Here is an 18,859-nt window from a genome sequence, read left to right as displayed (position 1 = left end):
CAGCTTTCAAAATCTCTTGTAGTAGTTTTAAAAACCGTCAGAAGAAACTGCAGCTTCATTTCCTCTTTTCTAAACTGTAACTTGAAAAGAAATAGGAAACTTAAGCAGGCTGACTGATTGGAAATCCATCAGTTTGCATCTGATGCTTTCTGTACTCACCCGGGGGGCGGAGGGAGGTGGGGGCAATGCGGTCCCCTTCGTTTAGAGATGTTGATATGGGAGAATTGGTTGATGTTTATTTCGAAACGCTGCATGACCTGGCTTGTTCAGTGGTCTCTCATATACTAACACTCTCCATGTATTATTATTATTTTTTGCCATTTGTAGCAAATGAGTTTTTTATAATTGCAAAAGGGGAGTAAACTGGAATATATTGAATGCAATGTAAAAATATGACCTGTCTGTGCAACTGCCTTTCCGAATGCCTTTGAGTTGTTTCTGTCTCCCTGCACCTCGATGCTGTAGCTGGGCAGCTTTGACAGTCTCTCTGTGCGTAGGCAAGAGGTTAGCAGAGAAGGGGAAATTAAAACAATGTTGTACATTATATAGTTACCAGCCATTGAAAAACCTATTTTGTATGCAAGACAGCAGTGTAGAGATATATGGAAAGCCTTGGGCTAAGTACAGAAGATAATTACATTTGGAATTTTACTGAGTTAAGTCATTTATAGCTTCAAATAGTTGGAGAGAAAAATCAGCAAAAACACACTTAAACTTCTTGTTGTTACTTTTCAAGATAAGCATTTAAAAAAATTCCTTTTATCTTCTTATCTTACAAATTACCCCTTTTTCTTTCATAGATATTTCCTAAATTTTATTTTCAGGAACACGCTGGTCATGACACTCTTTCACTATTAGCTAAAGCAGTATAAGCTATTTTAATGTAAGTTTTATAAAAACCAAACTACCAGTCATAAAATGTCAGAGTCTTGCAGAAAATGTTATGAGAAGAGGTCTGTTATTTTAACAAGTTTCTTGAGAATTAGAAGAACAAATCTGCAGTCTTCCTGGTAAACTGAGATACGAGATAATCTTCCGCCAAGATGCAATAATATTTGTGCTGAAGGTAGATGGAGATTCTTCAGTTACAGTCAGCTTGAAAAGCCAGAATCCTTCCTTCCCTCCTGCAGTTAGTGGGCATGCCTGTGCCTGGAACTACAGGAGGATGCCCTAGTCATGAACAGCACAGAGATGATGCCAGATTACCACCTGTTTGTAGGTCCTTACAATCTTTTTGAGAGGTTTATCAGTGCTGAGTTATTCTGATTGTCACGAGTGACTGATATTGACAGATTCACACCCATTTAGTGCTGAGGAATACATCCTAGCTTAGAGTCACTGCATGAAGTCCCCAAGACAAGAACATTATTTCAAAGTGGTATGAGGGCTAAGCCAAAAATTTTTTTGTTTGTTTTTGTTGTTTTTTTTAACAATCTTACTAGTGCAGTAGATAGGATGGAGGCTTAATGTAACCTGGGATGCTGATAACAGTGAGACTGTCTGTGTGTTAGCCAGGAAGGATGGGTGAAGGAGGTTTGTTCTGCTTCTGAAATGCCCCTGGAACTCCCCACTTCTCCCTCTCTTCATCCTGCATGTCAGTCCTTGGATAGTCTGCAGAAGTATGAACATGGGAGGAGACGAAATTTATCTGCCAGTGCCTAGTTTATCTGGCTGGGACTTGTGCTTCACAGAACTGTGATACAATGAAGATCTAGCTCCATAGTGGAGTTTTCAGTGACCTGGTCTGCAGCACCCGGTGTGATACAGCAGGGGCAGCTCTACCAGGACCATCAGCCCATCACTCCTGCAACAGAGTGGCACAAATCAGCGCTGTGGACAGCCACTTGTGTTCTGTGAGCCAGGTAGAAGAGGGACACCGCAGCTCCTAGGAGGAGCAAATCCATTGCATTAGAGGGATACGCTTCAGGTTTTGAGTGTGATGGACCCAAAACCAAGCTGCTTTTTTTTTTTTTTCCTCAATGTAATTATTTTACTCAGAGAAGCTTCATCATTGTCACAGAGATAAGTTCCATGACTTCTAAAGAAATAATTTTTAAATGAACGTTTTGAAAAAATCAAAAGTCAGATGTTAGTTGATTGCAAATGGACTTTTGCAGAAGTATCATGAAGCTTTTCCATCACAAACATGTTTTAAATATCACAGACAAGGTAGAGATCTCCTCATATTTCACTTAGTTTAAACAATCTTGACGTGATCATTTGTTGCTATTATAAATAATGAGAACTGGGCTTCTGGGTAAAACACAAACATAGGAACATATCCCTATCCTTAGCAAGATGTTAACTGGAATAGGACATTTATTTTGTAGCACCACCTTTGAATGGAAAAACATTTCAAGACAGCAGCAAGGCTCTGACACACTTGAAAAAAGTATCTCCCAGTAGGAGAACATAGAGACAGCTGGCCATTTTCAGTGGAGTGAAAGCTCTACTTGGGCTTATTTTTTGAAGCATCCATTGACACTCTTAAAAAATGGATCCTGAACTTTTATTGTACACAGCCTTACTAGGCACCTAACAGGAGGGAAGAGGCTACATCTTGGTTGTCTCCTGCATTGTTCATGGTTGGCTTTCTTTTCCTTTGTCCATAGTGTTTTTCCAAAGTCCTGCTGTTGAAGTGATCTTCTCTTCCCATTGCTCTGGCCATGTTACTCCTGTTGAATGCCCTCACTGGGTTTCCATTTTCACATTCTTGCTTCTTGCCATTGTTTTCTGTCTGCTTTTCCTCCTGGGCAGTGTCTGCACTCTTCTGTGCCTTCTGTCTTGCTCCTTGGTCCACAGACTCCTGTACATCCCCTCTTCCTGAGCCCCTTCTGTGCCTTCCCTCTCCTGCTTATCACATGTGCAGTTTCAGGATTTAACCTCTCCAGACCAAAGCATATGTCGTGATACCCAAGCTTTCAGAACACTGTATGCAAGCTCTGGAAGAGTTTTCCATGGAGCCACTATTAGGAACCTAGACTGTGGTGGAGCCCCAGAGAACTGGGGGAACCTCAGAAGGTCAGTCTTGCCATGAGGAACTGGGTGGCCATCTGAAAACTGCTGCCATTTAGAGCTTTCAGAAAGAACATCAGAGAAAGGAGCGAGGCTTCAGATGGGACTGTATTGTTAGGGTCTTTTCCTACCCAGCATTGTGCAGAGCAGAACTCTCAGGCTACAGTAAACTCCACGGAAAACCAAGAATTTGCTGCTTCTAATCTGCTCCTCGATGTTGGACCTTCAAATCATAGAATCATAGAATTGTTTGGGTTGGAAGAGACCTTTAAGATTATCTAGTTCCAACCCCCCTGTTATAGGCAGGGGCATCTCCCACTAGACCAGGTTGCTCAGAGCCCCATCCAGCCTGGCCTGCTAAGGTCCTTGCCCCCAGGTACTGTGTTTTACCAAGCTGCCTCTGGACCTGTGTACATTTCAGGCTGCTCTAAGTCCTTGCCACAGGAGGCTTTTATAGATCTGAAGCCTTTGTTCTTCTAAAAAGCCCACCTTGTGGTTTCTCCTATGCCATTAATCAGTATTGTCATTCGGGGGAGGGTTCTGCAGCCAGAGGCAGGGATCCCTTTCCAGCAGAGCACAGGAGAACTGTGGGTGCCAGCAGAGCCCGTGGCTGAGGACATAGCTCCTCTGCTCCTCCTGTCCTGCCCCATGCCACAGCCAGGGGAAGGGTTTACCAGTCCTACTTCAACTGCACCTTGAGTGTATACATTCAAATGCAGTTCTGTAGGCTGAGAACCAGCAGGAAAGCAAGCAGTTGCCAACAGAAGCTTAGAAGCACTGGAACAGAGCTGCAATAATCAGTTTATTTCTGTTGTATAACAGCCCTTGCCCAGTAACACTGTCAGTAGATGAGGACCATTTCCCTGCAGCTCCACTAAGAATCCCCATTTGTGGACAATCTGCACTCCAGTCAGTGCCACCAGTGAGAATGTGCTCCCACCACTGCCCAGCGAGCCCTCCTGGCTTCTTCTGAGGAACCTTGCTGAAGGAGGGGCTGCTGGTGACATTCTGGTTTTTTATCGGTACTGCTTCCTGACATAGGGGAAAAACAGTTTAAAGAAATTCTTTGGATTTTTTTACTTCTCTTCAGTGCTTTGAAACTGAGAGACCTCTATTTTTCATAATTTAAACTCCTGCCTAACTGGGTGAGTGTTTGAATTCCTAGACTATGACAAAACACCAGTGTGCGTCTGCCTGAAATGTCGAGAGGATCTTTAATAATGTTCACCCACCAGAAACAGCACTAACAGCGTGCTAAGATGATGACTGAGAACAATAAAAGCAAGGACCCCAGCTGCTCCAAGCACCGCTCCGTTTTGCTGAGGGGCTTGGAGGAAGCAGGGCGTGCTCCATGCTGCCCACTGGCTTTGCTGGTGACTTTCCTGGTGGCTTTCCCTGCTGTCACTGCTCTGCTGCAAGCAGGAAATTTTCAGGTGCCTCTGAGCTTTATTTGTTTTGGCTAAAGCTTTGGTTCCTGCAGTAGCCTGCAGACCAAAATTTAATGCACAGATGACCCTGCCAAGCAGCCCCAGCACCCGGGAACTGCTAAGAATGAGAGATTGCACAACAGAGCTGCGCCAAAACTAAAATATTTATTGTTTTTTATTTGTTTTGTGGAAAGCACGGCAGATGAGGGGTGAGACCTCTACTTTCTCTGAAGAGGTCCTCGGAGGACTCTGAAAGGGGGACGTTCCCACTGCATTGCTAAGAGCCCGCCACTGCTCTTCTGTGGTGTCCAGAGCAGATCTGGAGGCAGATTGCAGGAGATCTAGTATCACCTTTAGCTTTTCTTTCTTGCCATGGAGGTTTTTGTCCAAGAAAAGAAAAGCAGCTTGCAAAGGCCAGTGATTTGGCTTTTGCATTTCCAGAGCACACAATGGTGACACCATTTTTTCCTTTATTTAAATCCTGCCTTGGAAAGTTGTGTGCCAAGTTTTATCCCATTGTGACACCTTTCTGGCACAGGCAGAACCCCCTTGCCCTGCAAAGAGCAAGACAACCTTGACTGGAAGGTTATGAATGGGGATTTATGACCAAGTCTCTTTTTATATACACTTAGCCCAGCTTTACTGCTACAAACAGATGACTGTGATAAGGTGGGCAGGTTGTTCAACATTTCACTGGAATGCGAGCACAGTTCTCCTCTTGGCACCAGGATCCTGATTATCTAAAGCAAAACTACAGAAATTGTCATGTCTAAGAACCTGATCCAAGTCCTACTGGAAACAGGAACCTTTATGTTGAGCGTGTAGGCTAATAACACGTCTTTTTCATTAGTATTGTCTTCTAACATAGTCCCACTTCTTAACTTTTTTTACTCTTTTCCCCTCTCTTTTTTTAAGAGCAGCCAGAAAACATCCTATTTTCCTCTAGGAAAAAAAAAAAAAAAAGTGTATATTGTTTTCCCAAACCAGTGAGATTTAGTGCCTGACCAGTGCATTGGTAACGTACTTGGAAGCCGTTCTGGCCACAGCAGTACACTGTGATCTTGAGATCTCAATGGGAAAGTGCAGGGGAAGTGAGGGTCAGCCTGTGGGCATCCCCTTAACATCTAGCACAGGAGCCTGGCCACACATCTGGGCTATGACACGATGGATGTGGGTAGCATTTCCGCCCAGCTGCCTTTTGGCATGCACCTTAGGGATGCCAGCAGTGGTAATTCCAACTGCTGCTCTTGTCCCAGCTGGCTTCCCCTGCCAGCCCCTGGGGGCTTTACCAGCTCTTGAGGGGTCACAGTGATGTGGGAGTCACAGCCCATCCACGTACTGCTTGTCCCATGGTGCAAAAGGAGGACAAAGCATGCAGGGTCACTGCACAGCGTGCCTTCTGCTGTGCTTCCCGGGTTAATAAACATGATTCACTGGTGTCTTTTAGCTGTCAGGGCTAGAGTGAACCTCTCGGTGCCAGCAGGTCTAGCTTTTCTTGCTGAAGGGCTAATGCATTTTGCTTTGAGAAATACTGACACCCAGCACCAAGCGTTAGCTTTGCCTCATGAACAGACCGTATACAATTTCCAAACTGCTCAGCAATAAAACTTTCCTGTCTTGTGCGTTGGTGCCAACTGTTTAATTAGGAATAAGCAGAGGTTGGATTTTATTCCTACAAATAATAGAGCGTTTTTTTCTCCCCCTTCAGCTTGCAAAAGATAAAGAGCGCCTGCAAGCCATGATGACACACCTGCATGTGAAGTCAACTGAACCAAAAGCCACCCCTCAGCCTGTAAGTACTGAACTGTGCAGAAAGCAAAACCAAACCTCACACCAAACCTCTTTTTCCTGTTTCCCACCTGGGTGTGTGACATGAAGCGTGGCTTTGCTGTGTGCCGCAGGGAGGAGATGCAAAGTGAGAAGTATTTGGTAGCTTTTCAGGGGTCACTGCCCAGGGACCCACTTCTCTTCTTCCTCCAGGAGGCTGATGGGAGCTGGACCCCAAAGAAGGGCCTTTTGGTGGTCTGTAGGTTACTTTACATTGGTGGCGCTCGCATGAAACCTTAGGAAGTGTTAGGAAGGAGATGTGATTAAATTATATGTAGTGTATTTATTTGACTTTCTCCCTGTCTGACAGGAATTTACAGTAGAACAGACTCTTGTTGCACGTTTCAATGATAATCGCTGTTGCCTGGTATCAGGTTTTATACCACTGAAATTGAGAAGGGAAACCTTCTCCACTGCAGATTGCTCTTCAGAAAAGGAGCTGTGGAGGTGGCCAGTGGGGTAGGAGGGGTCGATCAGCCACTCCAGAAATTCCTTGCTAGGCAGGAGGTGGCTTCACAAGCCGAACCATCTCCTGCGTCCCCCAACACAGGGCAAGCCCTCCATCTTCTTCCCTGACCAAAGCGACTCCTCGTCTGTTGTTTTCTTCTCACCTCTTAATGCTGAAAATGCTCCTCAGAGCTTCAGATGATTATTCAAAATGGAGAGAGTGCTTTGCTTCTTGATTTTAAGATTTGTAAGATTTAAAGGTACACTGGCTTTATTTGATTTTGCTTTGAGTCATTGTGTGAAAATTAATTGAGCGTTGACAATCTATAGTTAGTACTAGCAATTTTAATCAATATGCAATGATGCAGCATAATGACAAAGTATTGGTTTATCTGTTTTGACTGATTTTTTTTCTATAAATAAAGCAAACATACACCCATATATGTGTGATTTATGGTGATAGAAATAAAAAAGAGTCAGACTATTAACCCAGCAAATATGGTAGCCTGCCAAGATGCAGTTGGTAGACAAAATTAATGTCTGAAACAGAACACATTACAGAGATAGAGAACATAAAATCATTAAACACTTCGCGCACCCATTTTTACTAGGAACGGATTTCTCACTTTCCATGTAGTTGGGAATAAATGGCTGCAGAAGTGCATAGGAAGGCTAAAGGATAGAAAATAACAGGCTGTTCAGGAACGCTGGAGCAGATGTCAAAGTCAGTGGGAAGTTTTTGGGGCAGTCTTGGGTAGAGTTGAGCGGTAGGTACGGACCCTTCCATTTCAGCTGATGAGATTCATAAAGCTGCTTGATCTGGAGGATACCAGCTCTCCAGAGCAGAAACTGCGTGCAGCGTCTATAAAAATAGCATTCTTCTAGTTCCTCATATCCATCTCAGCCTGAATGCAAATGCTTCAGCGCATTGTTGGCAAAGTGCGTAGACCCAACAGAATGGGAGGAGGCTTGGTTTCTATAGCTCTTACTGGATTAAAAATTAAAACAGCGGAATAATCTGGGAGTCTCAAAGCACTCTGCCTTGAGGCCTTTCGTAACAGCAGTGCCCCTCAGGAGGAAGGATTAAAAACTAAAGGGAGGAAATCACAAGAAGGCGAGCGGTGTTTGGCGAGGCAGCCGGTGATCAATGCTGCGCCGCGGAGGGCAGCAGCTCTGGCGGGCGTTGTAGGCTATGGAGGTGCCAGGCGGTGTCGCCGTGAAGATTAGTGTTAACAGCTAATAAACAGGGAAAGCAGAGGAAAAGAAAGAAGAGGAAAAAAAAAAAAAGGGAACGCAGGGGGAAAAGGGCTGTCTTGATTAGTATTAAAAATGTTTTACATTCTGGAAAATTATAGCTTTGTTGGGGACCTCCTACTAAATTTATTTTTAACTGCTCTATTGAAAATTCTGTACCACTAGTCAACATTATCTCTCAGTTGCTCAGCACAGTGTTTCTTTATTAAAAGAAATAGGCATGAATATTTTTGACTGAAAAATTAATAGCTTTTGAATTCATACACAGCAGGTTTTCTTTTGCAAAGAAGTCCAATATCGCTGCACAGCACTTCTATAACCATTTATTTAGAGTCCAAGTCAAACCTTTGACAGCTAGAGCAGTGTTACAAGCCAACATAAAGAACTCCAAGATGTAAACCAACAATAGGCAGTCTGTGTGAGGTTTGCCATTGTCAAATACATAGATTGTTTGGATTAGTTTATGTAAATGTACTGTTGTATTACCCTTTGGAAAAAAAAAGATCACATTTGTGTATGAAAAGTGGTTTCGTTCACAGGCAGCATTATAAATTCCTTATCCTTTAACTTACATGTTAGAAGTAAAAATTGGTGCCTGACAGGCCTATATTGTGTGGCACTCTGTTGTTGGATTGAAACTGCCTTCTTTTCATTTATTGAAATATAGAAAAATTTATTATAGATACCATCTGATAAATCAGAAATTATTAAAATATGTATAGGTGAAGCATTTGAAAATTAATTATAAAATGTAGGAGTATAGTGTTTTGCATAAATTGTGCTTTCGTTATGAAAAAATACACAGGCACCGCATAGACTCTGCTAGACCCCAGTCCTTTTAACTCAGTGGGATAGGGCTTTGGTAAAAAGATCTGATGACCATTATTGCAGTGCAGAGTATTCTTTACATCCAGTAATTAATTTTTTTGCCAACATAACTAATGCAAGGTGTACGTTAGAATTAATATATTACGGTACATCAGCAGTTATACAGGAAAGAGTGGCTGCAAATCCAAACGTAGCAATGAATTGGGATTTAAAATTACACCCTTTTCATGACTGAGAAAACGTTTTTATTCTGCTTAAAGGATCTTAATGCTTGTTTTGTTAAACAGTTTTGTTGCTGTGAGGCGGAACTGGTGCCTGAGCTGCTTACTTCACTGGTGCTTTCACCACGTGCCTTGTGCAACCTGTACTGGCCATTGGCCTTCCCTTGGGCTTCACGCAGGGCTGAGCAGTGGGGGCTGGACCCCAGGCAGCTTCTTGGTGCTGCTGCACTGATCGCAGCTCAGCCAGGTGTGGGGAAGCTGGTCCTGATCACATCCCCACCTCCAGGTGCTCCTTGCAGTTATTTCCACCCCTCCAGTGGAAGGGCCAGTGCCCCACACTGTTGTACCAAGGCAGCTGCTCTGTAAAGCTCTTCAGACTTACTAAAGCCAAGGAGACTTAACATGTTCTCATGAAATTTAGTAGTGATGACCCGAGCTGTTGGCTCATAGGTCTGTATGTGGACTTGCTGCAGGTAGGGCAGCTCTTCTGCCCCAGGGGAGCTCCTTTCTGGGCAGCCAAGAGAGTGGCACCGAGGAAGGGCTGAGCATTGACATAGGTTGTTCTGGCTGCCTGTTTGCTAATGTTTGTAATTACCATGTCCAGAGGTGCAGCAGCTTAAAAGAAAATGGAAGTATCTCAGCTTAGCACTTGGAACGTGCAGAGTTGTTCCTCTTACTGCTGCATGTGTTGTTTTGGTGAGAATAAAGGACTGAGCAAAGTGAGAACGAAGCTGTGAAGGAAAATGCTGTGACATATCTTTGTAAGGTACGTTTTTTTTTCAGGGAGGAACAAAACAGAGAAGCCAGAACAATGATTGCTCAAGAGCTATCACTCTGGTTTTGCTGTTAAGATGGTTCCCCGACATTGTGTTTTTGTTGGTGCAAGTGGTCAGCGTGGTAGGTTAAGATGGAAATGTGATTTCATTTTGGAGGATTAACTAACACTGCAGTTCATAGGAAGGAAAGGAAAAGGAAAAAAATCATGAACCAACAAACCATTGTGCATACTAGGTGCCATGTCCATCTTTAAAAACTGATAGAAAACTTGAAGAGAAACTTTTGGCACCTCAAATGAAATGTACTGTTAGATATCCCTTATTTGATGTATTTTTTTGCCCTAACCATAGCAATTACGATTGTTTTGAAATACTGTTTTTAGCAACTGTAATAACAAAGCATTTTAAAAATGGTCTTTTAACTCTTGAGGGAATGACTGAGCATTTTAGCTGCTGTAGCCATATAGTTTGAAAAAATAACGATACGCAGCAATAAAGAGAGATTCTCAAGCACAACAAAAGCTGTTTTTATATACTGGTTTTCATTAAGTCTCACTCCTCAGCTTCGGTTTCCTCAGTGCTGCTGCCAATAACAACACCTGCTAAGTGATTGCTGCCTGCCAGGCTCCCATCCAGCGCTGCTGTGTCCGAGCTGGAGCAGGAGAGGAGGATGCAGCATTGAGCAAAGCTCTGGGCCCAGCTTGCCATCCCACCCTCCGTGTCAAGAGAAGCAGTCTCTGCTCCAGAGTGTTGTAGGGTCCAGTTCTAATAAACCCTCACCTCGAATCATGACCAAAACAGCAGCATCAGTGGCAGGGGAATCCCTGCCCTGCAGCAGTGGGTATGGCCTCTCCGTGACATTTATAAATGTGTATTTCTTTTTTTTTTTTACTTCTAAAAGTGTTTCAAATCAGGGTTTTTTACTGCAGCCCCTATTGTCATGGAAGATATTTACACAGAAAGGAATCAGGCTGAGCCCTAATGGGAGAGCCACTTACTGGAAATCTATTTTACAGGGTGAGAGAGAGGGCTACCTCTCTGTCTTGTTTATATCTAAGGAAAAAACTATGACTCAGTCTTCACCTTTAATAGGAAGACATGACCATTTCTTGAAAGGGAAAGTTAATACTAAAATCCTAAGCAGGATATTGGATGCTGAAACAATTAAAACATCTATGGTTGTTGAGTTAAAGCAGCACGAAGCACGGTTCTTCAAAACTGAAACTGAACAAAGCACCCAGCACCCTTCACTGACTAAATTTACAGAATTTTAGGACTTCAAACTGTTACGGGGTTTGGTTTGTTGTTTTATTCTTGTTTTCTTTTGTGGCTGGAGGAAATCCTCCCTCCCCCATCCCCAGCGTAAACGTTGCAGAACCAGTTAACCCTTGGGTGGCAGGGCTGTGCCTTGCTGCCCAGTGCTGACTTTGTGCCTTGTGTGCGATCCCTTCAGCCCAGAACAGTCCCTCACCAACACGTGCAGTATGTGGGACACAGGCAGTGTGCAAAGTGCCAGTGTGAACAACTTTTCTAATCATAGAAACTTGTTTTTAAATAGAAAATGCGAAGAGCATCAGGAAGAGAAACCCTCCCAGCCCATTCCCTTCCTGATCTTTGCCCCGAATTATCATCCGCTGTGCGTTTCTGATTGCCGGCAGTATTAAGATTTAATAGTTTACAATCCAGATGAATATTTCAAGAAGGCAACAAAACCAACACCATTCATAATTTGTTGTTCTGCTCCAATTCACCACCGAGCTCTCCGCCTTGACACTGCAGATCCCACGAAGATAGTGGCCCTCACCTCCCCATAGCCACCCCACGTTTTGGTACCATCACCACAGGGGTCGGTCCCCTGCCCAGGAGCAGAGCAGCACCAGGTATGGGGCAGGAGAACTTTGGTGGCGAGCACCAAGGTTGTCTTTCATTAACTTGTTGGTTCAGGCTCAGCACTGGCCGGCGGAGGTGAAGCACAGCACACTCACTGCGTTCCAGCTTTTTGTTCTTTCTTTCCTCACAGACTGCAGTCATGTTTAATTTGGAAACTGGGCTCCTTTGGCAAATTAGCAATTAGAACAATTTTGTGGGAATATGTATATGTGTCATTAGTTTTCCTGCAAATTAATAGCGAGAGCAGAGGTCAGGCAGAAATTTTCCACTTGACTGCAGCTCCTCTGTTGAGATTTGGCACTTTGTTTTGGAACGGCCACAGCTGCTCAAAGCCACAGTCTTCCTTTAGGAACTGTCTTTTAATTAGTTTACCTCATAGCCATTATTACAAATATTACTGCCTCCCCTCCTTGAAATAAAATTACTGTTTCTACAAAATATTCCAGTGACATCTTGCACCACTGCACATTGATGGTGGGGTCACTCGAATGCAGCGTTTAATCATTAGATCACCTCCATAAGCATCTCCTAATTAGAGTCCTTACAATACAATTTTATCTGGTAATTAGCTGAGATTGGCTGCTTCCTCTGTAGCTTATTAGTGGCAGCCCAGCAGTGGGTGTGAATCACAGTGTCATTTGTCAAGCCTGTTAGGGCCCCCCCCTTTGCTCATCCTCTCTCCTGTTTATTTCTAGTTGCTACCTACGCTGAAAAGCCTAAAGAAATCTAACTCGATTCAAATTCTTGAAGCAGGGAATGCTGACCTTTGGGGATTCTCTCTCACAGCTCTCTGGTAGAAACAGATTAAATGTTAAGTTTTTAAACGCTAAGAAAGGAAGCGAACTCTTTTGAAATGGAGTAGCGAGAGCCGTAATGATGGAGCGCGAGCAGTGATCTTTCCAACAGGAGGCCCGGCTGCCGAGCCTCTGCCAGAGACGGGCACTTAAAATTGATGCAGATTTGCTCGCAGTTATTGGACTGTTAAAATGTCCATTTAGAAACTGAGATAAAATACAGAAGATTTAATTTCATGGTGAGACCTGTCAGTTGTACTATTATTATCATCACTGGTCCTTTTATCATATGTAATAGATGGATAGATGGATAACAGGGAGACATTACAATGAGCGTGTCCCTAATCAGTGGCCTTAAATCACGCCAGTCAACAAGCAGAGGTGGCTGCGGCACCGCAGGCTCACAGCGTTCCACCAGCCCGCCGTGGCAGGATGCTCTGGGAAATCACTGCCTGCATTTGACCACCCTCGTCATCTCCTCGCTGGGTTCCTCCTCCTGTGGCCTCACCACGAGCTGCTGGATGGTCCCCATGTGGGCACAGGGCACACAGGGAATGGGTTGCCTGCAGTACCTAGCAGTGTGCAGGGCTGCAGGCAGCAGCACTTGGCTGTGTGAGGATTTTGTGGCTGGGCTTTAATGCGGGCAGAGTTGCTCAAAAAGCAGGGATGATTTATTGAAAAACTGGTGCTATTTATCCGTCGCTTTGCTGTGCCCTTCCTGTGGGCAATCAGCTTTTTCTCTTGGTGTCATTTCTGTGACACGAGAGCCCTTTGTTTTCCATTACCTTTGTTTGGGATAAATCCTGTTATTTTGATAAAGGAGCAGCAGTATTTCTGGCTGTTAACTCAGACGAGGGATGCTAATAGGAGTTTTCTTATCTGGTTACTTTCACACGAGGAAAATTAATACAGAGTCTTATGGATAAACATGAGATGTTTGGGGGCATATCTGAATTGTGTGCCTCGCCTTCATCTGAAAAGCTTTAATGTCCAGCCAAAAGGAATTTTAATCAGAACAAAAGTTATAAAATTCTGGCCCTGTTAAATTCAGTAGGAATTTTGCTACTGACTTCAATGGGGTCAGGATTTCAGCAATATTATTCGCGAAAGTGCCTAAGGGAAGGAAATGTGGAAGTAGTCAAAGAGCCCTTCTCTCCCTCGTCTTTTCTGATGTCGTTAAGAGATTGGGTTGTTTGTTTAAAGTACTCCAGCAGGAGCGAGCTATTGTAAGGGAGCATCGTTTTTCGGAGGGCATTGCAGGGCAGCGGGCAGGAACAGATGCTGTTGGTATGGACGTGGCTGGGTGCTGAAAGTGGTTGGGTTCTGTTTGGGTTGGATGCACAGTCCCAGAGGCGTTCAGCTGCTGCCCTCGTGCAGGTAACACCGTGCCTCCCGTCAAGGGAGAGCAGAATGGTGCCACTTGTGCTGGGCTGAGTGGCTGCAGTATTTCATGCAGTGTGATTAATTAAATTATTCCAGAGTTAACCTACTCAGAGCTTTGCTTTTAAAATGGATGAACGGGAGGAGAAGGAAAAAAAAAGCAATCCCAAATGCTGAAGAGAGAGATTGCGTTTCTCCCTGCTATGTCCCTATGAAAATCTGGCCTTTTATTCTTAGCCTGATGCCTTCAGTGAAATATCCAAGAAGACTGATTAGAAGCCGTGCATAATGATAGCATGGAAATAAGAGGTGTGGGGTTCAGATCGTGAAACAGTGGAACTACAATAAAATACCAAAATGATGACACACTCCGTAAGATCTTCTTTTAAGGTTCGGGTGCAAATCCACTATTTGTAGTTCTGGCAGCGGGCTGCATTGTTCATTTTATAAAATCCATCTATCTGGAAATGTACATATTTATTTCCGTTTGCTAATGGAGGTGCTACAACAGCACTTGGAGCTGAAGCGAGCACTCAGCTGCATTGTCGGCTCTGAGTGGAGGGTCCTTCCGTTAATGAGAATTTCCCCCACCACCCTTAATTAGCCACAGTCGCCTTTTGTAATGCAGCCTTCGTCCTTTCCCTCCGCAGCTCAATCTGGTGTCCAGCGTCACGCTTTCCAAGACAGCATCCGAGGCTTCTCCACAGAGCTTACCTCATACTCCCACCACCCCGACTGCACCCATCACTCCCGTCACGCAGGGCCCGTCGGTCATCACTACCACGAGCATGCACAACGTCGGGCCCATCCGGAGGCGGTACTCGGATAAATACAACGTCCCCATTTCTTCAGGTAAAGCGGTGCTGCTGATGCGGGCCCTTCCCAGCCCGGCAGCTTTCTGTCACCTACACCCGCAGCGACGGGCTGTGATGATAACAGAACAACTGTTCTTTATTTAGCAGATATTGCCCAGAACCAAGAATTTTATAAGAACGCAGAAGTTAGACCACCGTTCACGTATGCATCTTTAATTAGACAGGTGAGTGGAGCCAAACACAGGCATTCGGATTAGACAAAGTCTCCCTATATGTGCGCGCTCTGGATTAAATAGATTTTCGAACCTTTGGTATGTAAGCATGCTCAAATGCTCAAACCTTTACTATAAGGGTTTTTAGAACTGCAATATATAACATAATTGCTTTTGATTAAGTATTACAATACGATGTGATTATTAGGAAATTCATTTCACACAACAGTGAAAATGAGCCTGTTTAAAGATGGCAAGTCAATTATCACAAGCTACAGTAATCTCTGATCCCTAGAATTAATCTGAGCTCTAAATAATTACTGAGCTTTAATCAGCTAGTGAAATGTTTTGCATTTCTCTTTGATTCTGCTTTATGAATGACTAATAAATTAATATTTCTGTAAGGAAACAGAAATAAAAACTCAAAACAATTAGATAATTCCATTTTGAATTTTGCCATTGAACTGTTAAATACAGCCATTAATCTTAGTTCATATTGTGAAAACCTTGCTTCGGATTTTTGCTCCAAATCCCTTCTCTTATTTTCTCATTCCTTCATTCTTTCATTCTTTTTGTATTGGTCCAAGTAAAACTCTGACTGTATTTTGTACTGACTTGCTCACAACTGATGTTGCCATTGATTTGCTTCACAAGGCCATCCTCGAATCTCCAGAAAAACAGCTAACACTAAATGAAATCTACAACTGGTTCACGCGAATGTTTGCTTACTTCAGGCGCAACGCGGCGACGTGGAAGGTAAGCCTTAGCCCGTGTGTGCCTCTTGCCTTTGATATCTGACATGTACAGAATAGACATTGCTGATGACATAGCAAATTGTAACGACATGTGGACATGAAAATGTAGATCGGCAGTTGTGACACGCGCTGGATGCCTTATCTGCAGGAACAATTTGATATTTGGCAGAAAAACTCCTCTGCCTTTGAAAACCACTAATTGAATCCCCCATTATTGGCTTTTATGTTCTGTGATTATGCCACGAGTTCCTCTGTGTGGTTGCTGCTAGCAGTGAAACTCAAGCCCGTCAGCTGGAATGTATTAAAAAAAAAAAAAAAAAGAGGTAATGTTATTGTGTCGGTGGAAGATATGCTGTTTGTCTTCTTAGTTATGCAGGCTGTAATCACAACAACTGATTTTTTTTCCCTAGGATCAGTAGATAAATGGATTCCTTTCCTCAATCAGTTGACTCTCAACTACATACGCAGATATTTTACAAACTTCTTCATTTTAGTCACACAGCAGCAGCTCATTGAACATACTATGTAAGAAGCAAGCCTTCCCATAAGAAATCTGTTCAACAGAACTAAAAACTGATATATTTGGCACTTCAGTTTCCTACCGTAACCATCTCTGATATTGTTAGATAAGAGGTCTTGGGAGTTACTTGTATTTTGGGGGCTGCTCTTTCTCTTGTACGTAGCGTTATAACAGCCACTCTGGCTTCTTAAGCTGGTATAATTACTAATTAATGAATCAAAGAAAAAGATCTTGTATTGCAGTAAAAATCGCATCCCAGTAGTTTGAGCTGCTCTCAATCTAGACAGCTCTGTTGCTCTCAGACTTCAAATGACCAGGTAGCATGAATGTGTTCCATACTTGCTGTTTCATTTGCTCTTTCTGTTTTTCTTGTCTCAGCCTGCATTTGGAATTAATTCCATCAGAGGATGGAGCTAAAAATCGTCCTTGGAATTTAGTTCAGTTTTAGTAGCACAGTTCGCTTTTAATTCAGATCCCAGGGCAATTTTTACATTTTCAACCTCAATCTCTAACCTTTTAGATTCAGGAAAAGTTTCTATGATTGCTGCTTTGATTCTTCAACTTCAGTTAGAAAACATGAGCAGTGTTTCACTTTGCAGACTCCTTACTATCCAGAAAGGAAATTAACTTTCCCTGATTTAAGATCCATTTAGACCTGCCTGTCTTTTGCTGCTGGAGTGCTTCCAGTAGGCCTTTTCAGCAGCTGCAGGTGTGGGTGCTAAAGCAAAAATCCTATCTAATTCCAGCGGTGAAAGGAAGTGGAGAAGGGAGTGGAAGAAGGCAATCTTGGCAGCCTGCAAGGCTAATGGTAGGAATTAGCCTTGCGTATCACTTAAAATCAAGTCCCAGGAGCCACGTGCACTAACAGTGTGCTTGTACAGAGGAGGAGGAGAGAGGCTGAGCTGGAGACCCTTGGGCTCGGAGAAGAGCACAGCAGGTCTATGCAGAGACAAATCATGGACACCCTGACCCGGGAGCCCACATCCTGCTTCGCAGCCTGGGAAGGAAAGGTTCACTTCAACTTCTGGCTTCCATGCAAGGAATGCAATTTTTGAGCTACTCAGATTCATGCCAGCCTTCAGGAACAGCGGGGATGAAAATGCAGCTCTGGCTTGGCATGACGGGAAGCCCACGGGGCGCAGAATGAGCGCAAGGGTCTAATTGCAGAATCAGAATAATTTGAATATATATGTGCTGATTTGAGCTCACCTTCAGCTAATGTGTAGGGGGCATTCGAGTCAGTTTTCCTAAAGTTTAGGTCAGGGTTTGGTGTGGGCAGGCTTCCTGGAGACCTGTTTCAAAACCACAGATGAGCACAGGAATAACAACCTTGAAAAAATGAACCTCTCCCCAAAATGCAGTACAGCGGAGCTTGAGCAGTTATGAAAATTACAAACCCTTTCATTTACTACATTCAAGTATGTTCAGGGTAGTTTTTCTGCAAAAGTGGCTTGCCTACAAATATTTTTACCAAGGTAAATATATAATCTTAGAATAATAGCTCCTAATTTTTGTGTTAAGCTTATTGCTAAGGAAGCACTGTGAACTGGTTCTAACAGGTCAGAGGCGATGCCTGTTTACTTTTATTTTTTGGAGTAATTTGCTGGCACTGAATTGCAGCCATGAGGCATAGGCTGCAGGTGTGGCTCTGAAACATGAATAAAACTGCTAGATAGCAAGTATCCAGAGGCACTGGGAACAAAACAATGTGCTTTTTTTGTGATGAATTCCTTAAATAAGTGATCATACTGAAAACTGAAAGTGAGAGCAGTGCTTCGTGGACATCCTGCAAATACCCAATGTGTTTCTCTCAGTATCTTCAGCAAGAGCCTGATCCGGCTGCCCCAACCCTCGATGGCAAGTCACATAACAGTCTGTAAAAGATTTCTCCAGCATTAGATCTGTTTAAAGAACACAGATATTTCTGCTCAGCTGTGTATTTGGAGACTGTTTACAAACTCCGAGGACTCACTTCACCGAACTCTGCTGTATGCGTTTGATCAACTGCCGTATTAACTGGGAGATCGGCTTTCACTGTGGGAAATAGCATTATTATTCTTACATTTTGCTCCAGACTTGACAGCGTTCCCATTTTCACAGGAAACTGCCTGAGTTACCCAGATGTGGGCCGGCAGCCCTGTGTCAGGTTGCGCTCACACAGAGCTCTGCTCCACCGGCGGCTGCTGAGCTGCTTTCCACCCGTAAGGTGTGGGGCGTTAGCAGTTCTGCTCCACCTCCCAGTCAGGGGCTTTGCCAGAACTTGACAAACTAATGAAAACTGGGAGAGGAAGGAGAAGAGTCATTAAAAAAAAGGAGAACAAAGTAAGAGCAGGAAGAATGACAAACGGATACCCATGTAAGAGCTGAAGTGCACAGAGCTTGCCACAGAGCCAGGCCATTCCAGTGTCCATGGGATCGGGCACCTGCAGCCAGAGGAAATGAGCTTGCTGCCAAGTATCTGCTGAACGCTCCCATGGAGCAGGGACAGTGCTAGTGATGGCAGGGACATGGAAAAAGTAGCATAAGATTCTTCTTAGCCTTTCCTTTGCAAGCGCACACGCCACTGCTGCTTAATTTACATGACAAATGCACTCTCCATACCCTTTGTTTGCACAGTGATTTAGACATTCATGATTAGAGCTCACTTTCACCATCCAGACCCGATGTTCATTAAAAAAAAAAAAAAAGATGACGCTGA

The 18,859-nt window shown here is 43.7% G+C and overlaps 1 protein-coding gene across 16 annotated transcripts in view; it reads left to right on the top strand.

Annotated features, from left to right (window-relative positions):
* Positions 1 to 18,859, top strand: part of FOXP1 (forkhead box P1) — a 341,764-nt gene that overhangs the window by 305,326 nt on the left and 17,579 nt on the right. For 14 of the 16 annotated variants that reach the window (XM_090148431.1, XM_090148428.1, XM_090148434.1 and 11 more), the window contains 4 exons: positions 6,151 to 6,234; positions 14,510 to 14,711; positions 14,819 to 14,898; positions 15,541 to 15,642. In XM_090148431.1, coding sequence (XP_090004557.1) covers positions 6,151 to 6,234; positions 14,510 to 14,711; positions 14,819 to 14,898; positions 15,541 to 15,642 — 468 coding nt within the window. The remainder of the gene's footprint in view (positions 1 to 6,150; positions 6,235 to 14,509; positions 14,712 to 14,818; positions 14,899 to 15,540; positions 15,643 to 18,859) is intronic. The other 2 variants (XM_090148435.1, XM_090148437.1) reach the window with 1 other exon arrangement.

Source organism: Phasianus colchicus, chromosome 11, assembly GCF_987193195.1.
Source record: "Phasianus colchicus chromosome 11, bPhaCol1.hap1.1, whole genome shotgun sequence".
Taxonomy (NCBI): domain Eukaryota; kingdom Metazoa; phylum Chordata; class Aves; order Galliformes; family Phasianidae; genus Phasianus; species Phasianus colchicus.
Note: the sequence above shows the minus strand (reverse complement) of the source record. Positions and strands in the feature narration are given on the sequence as shown.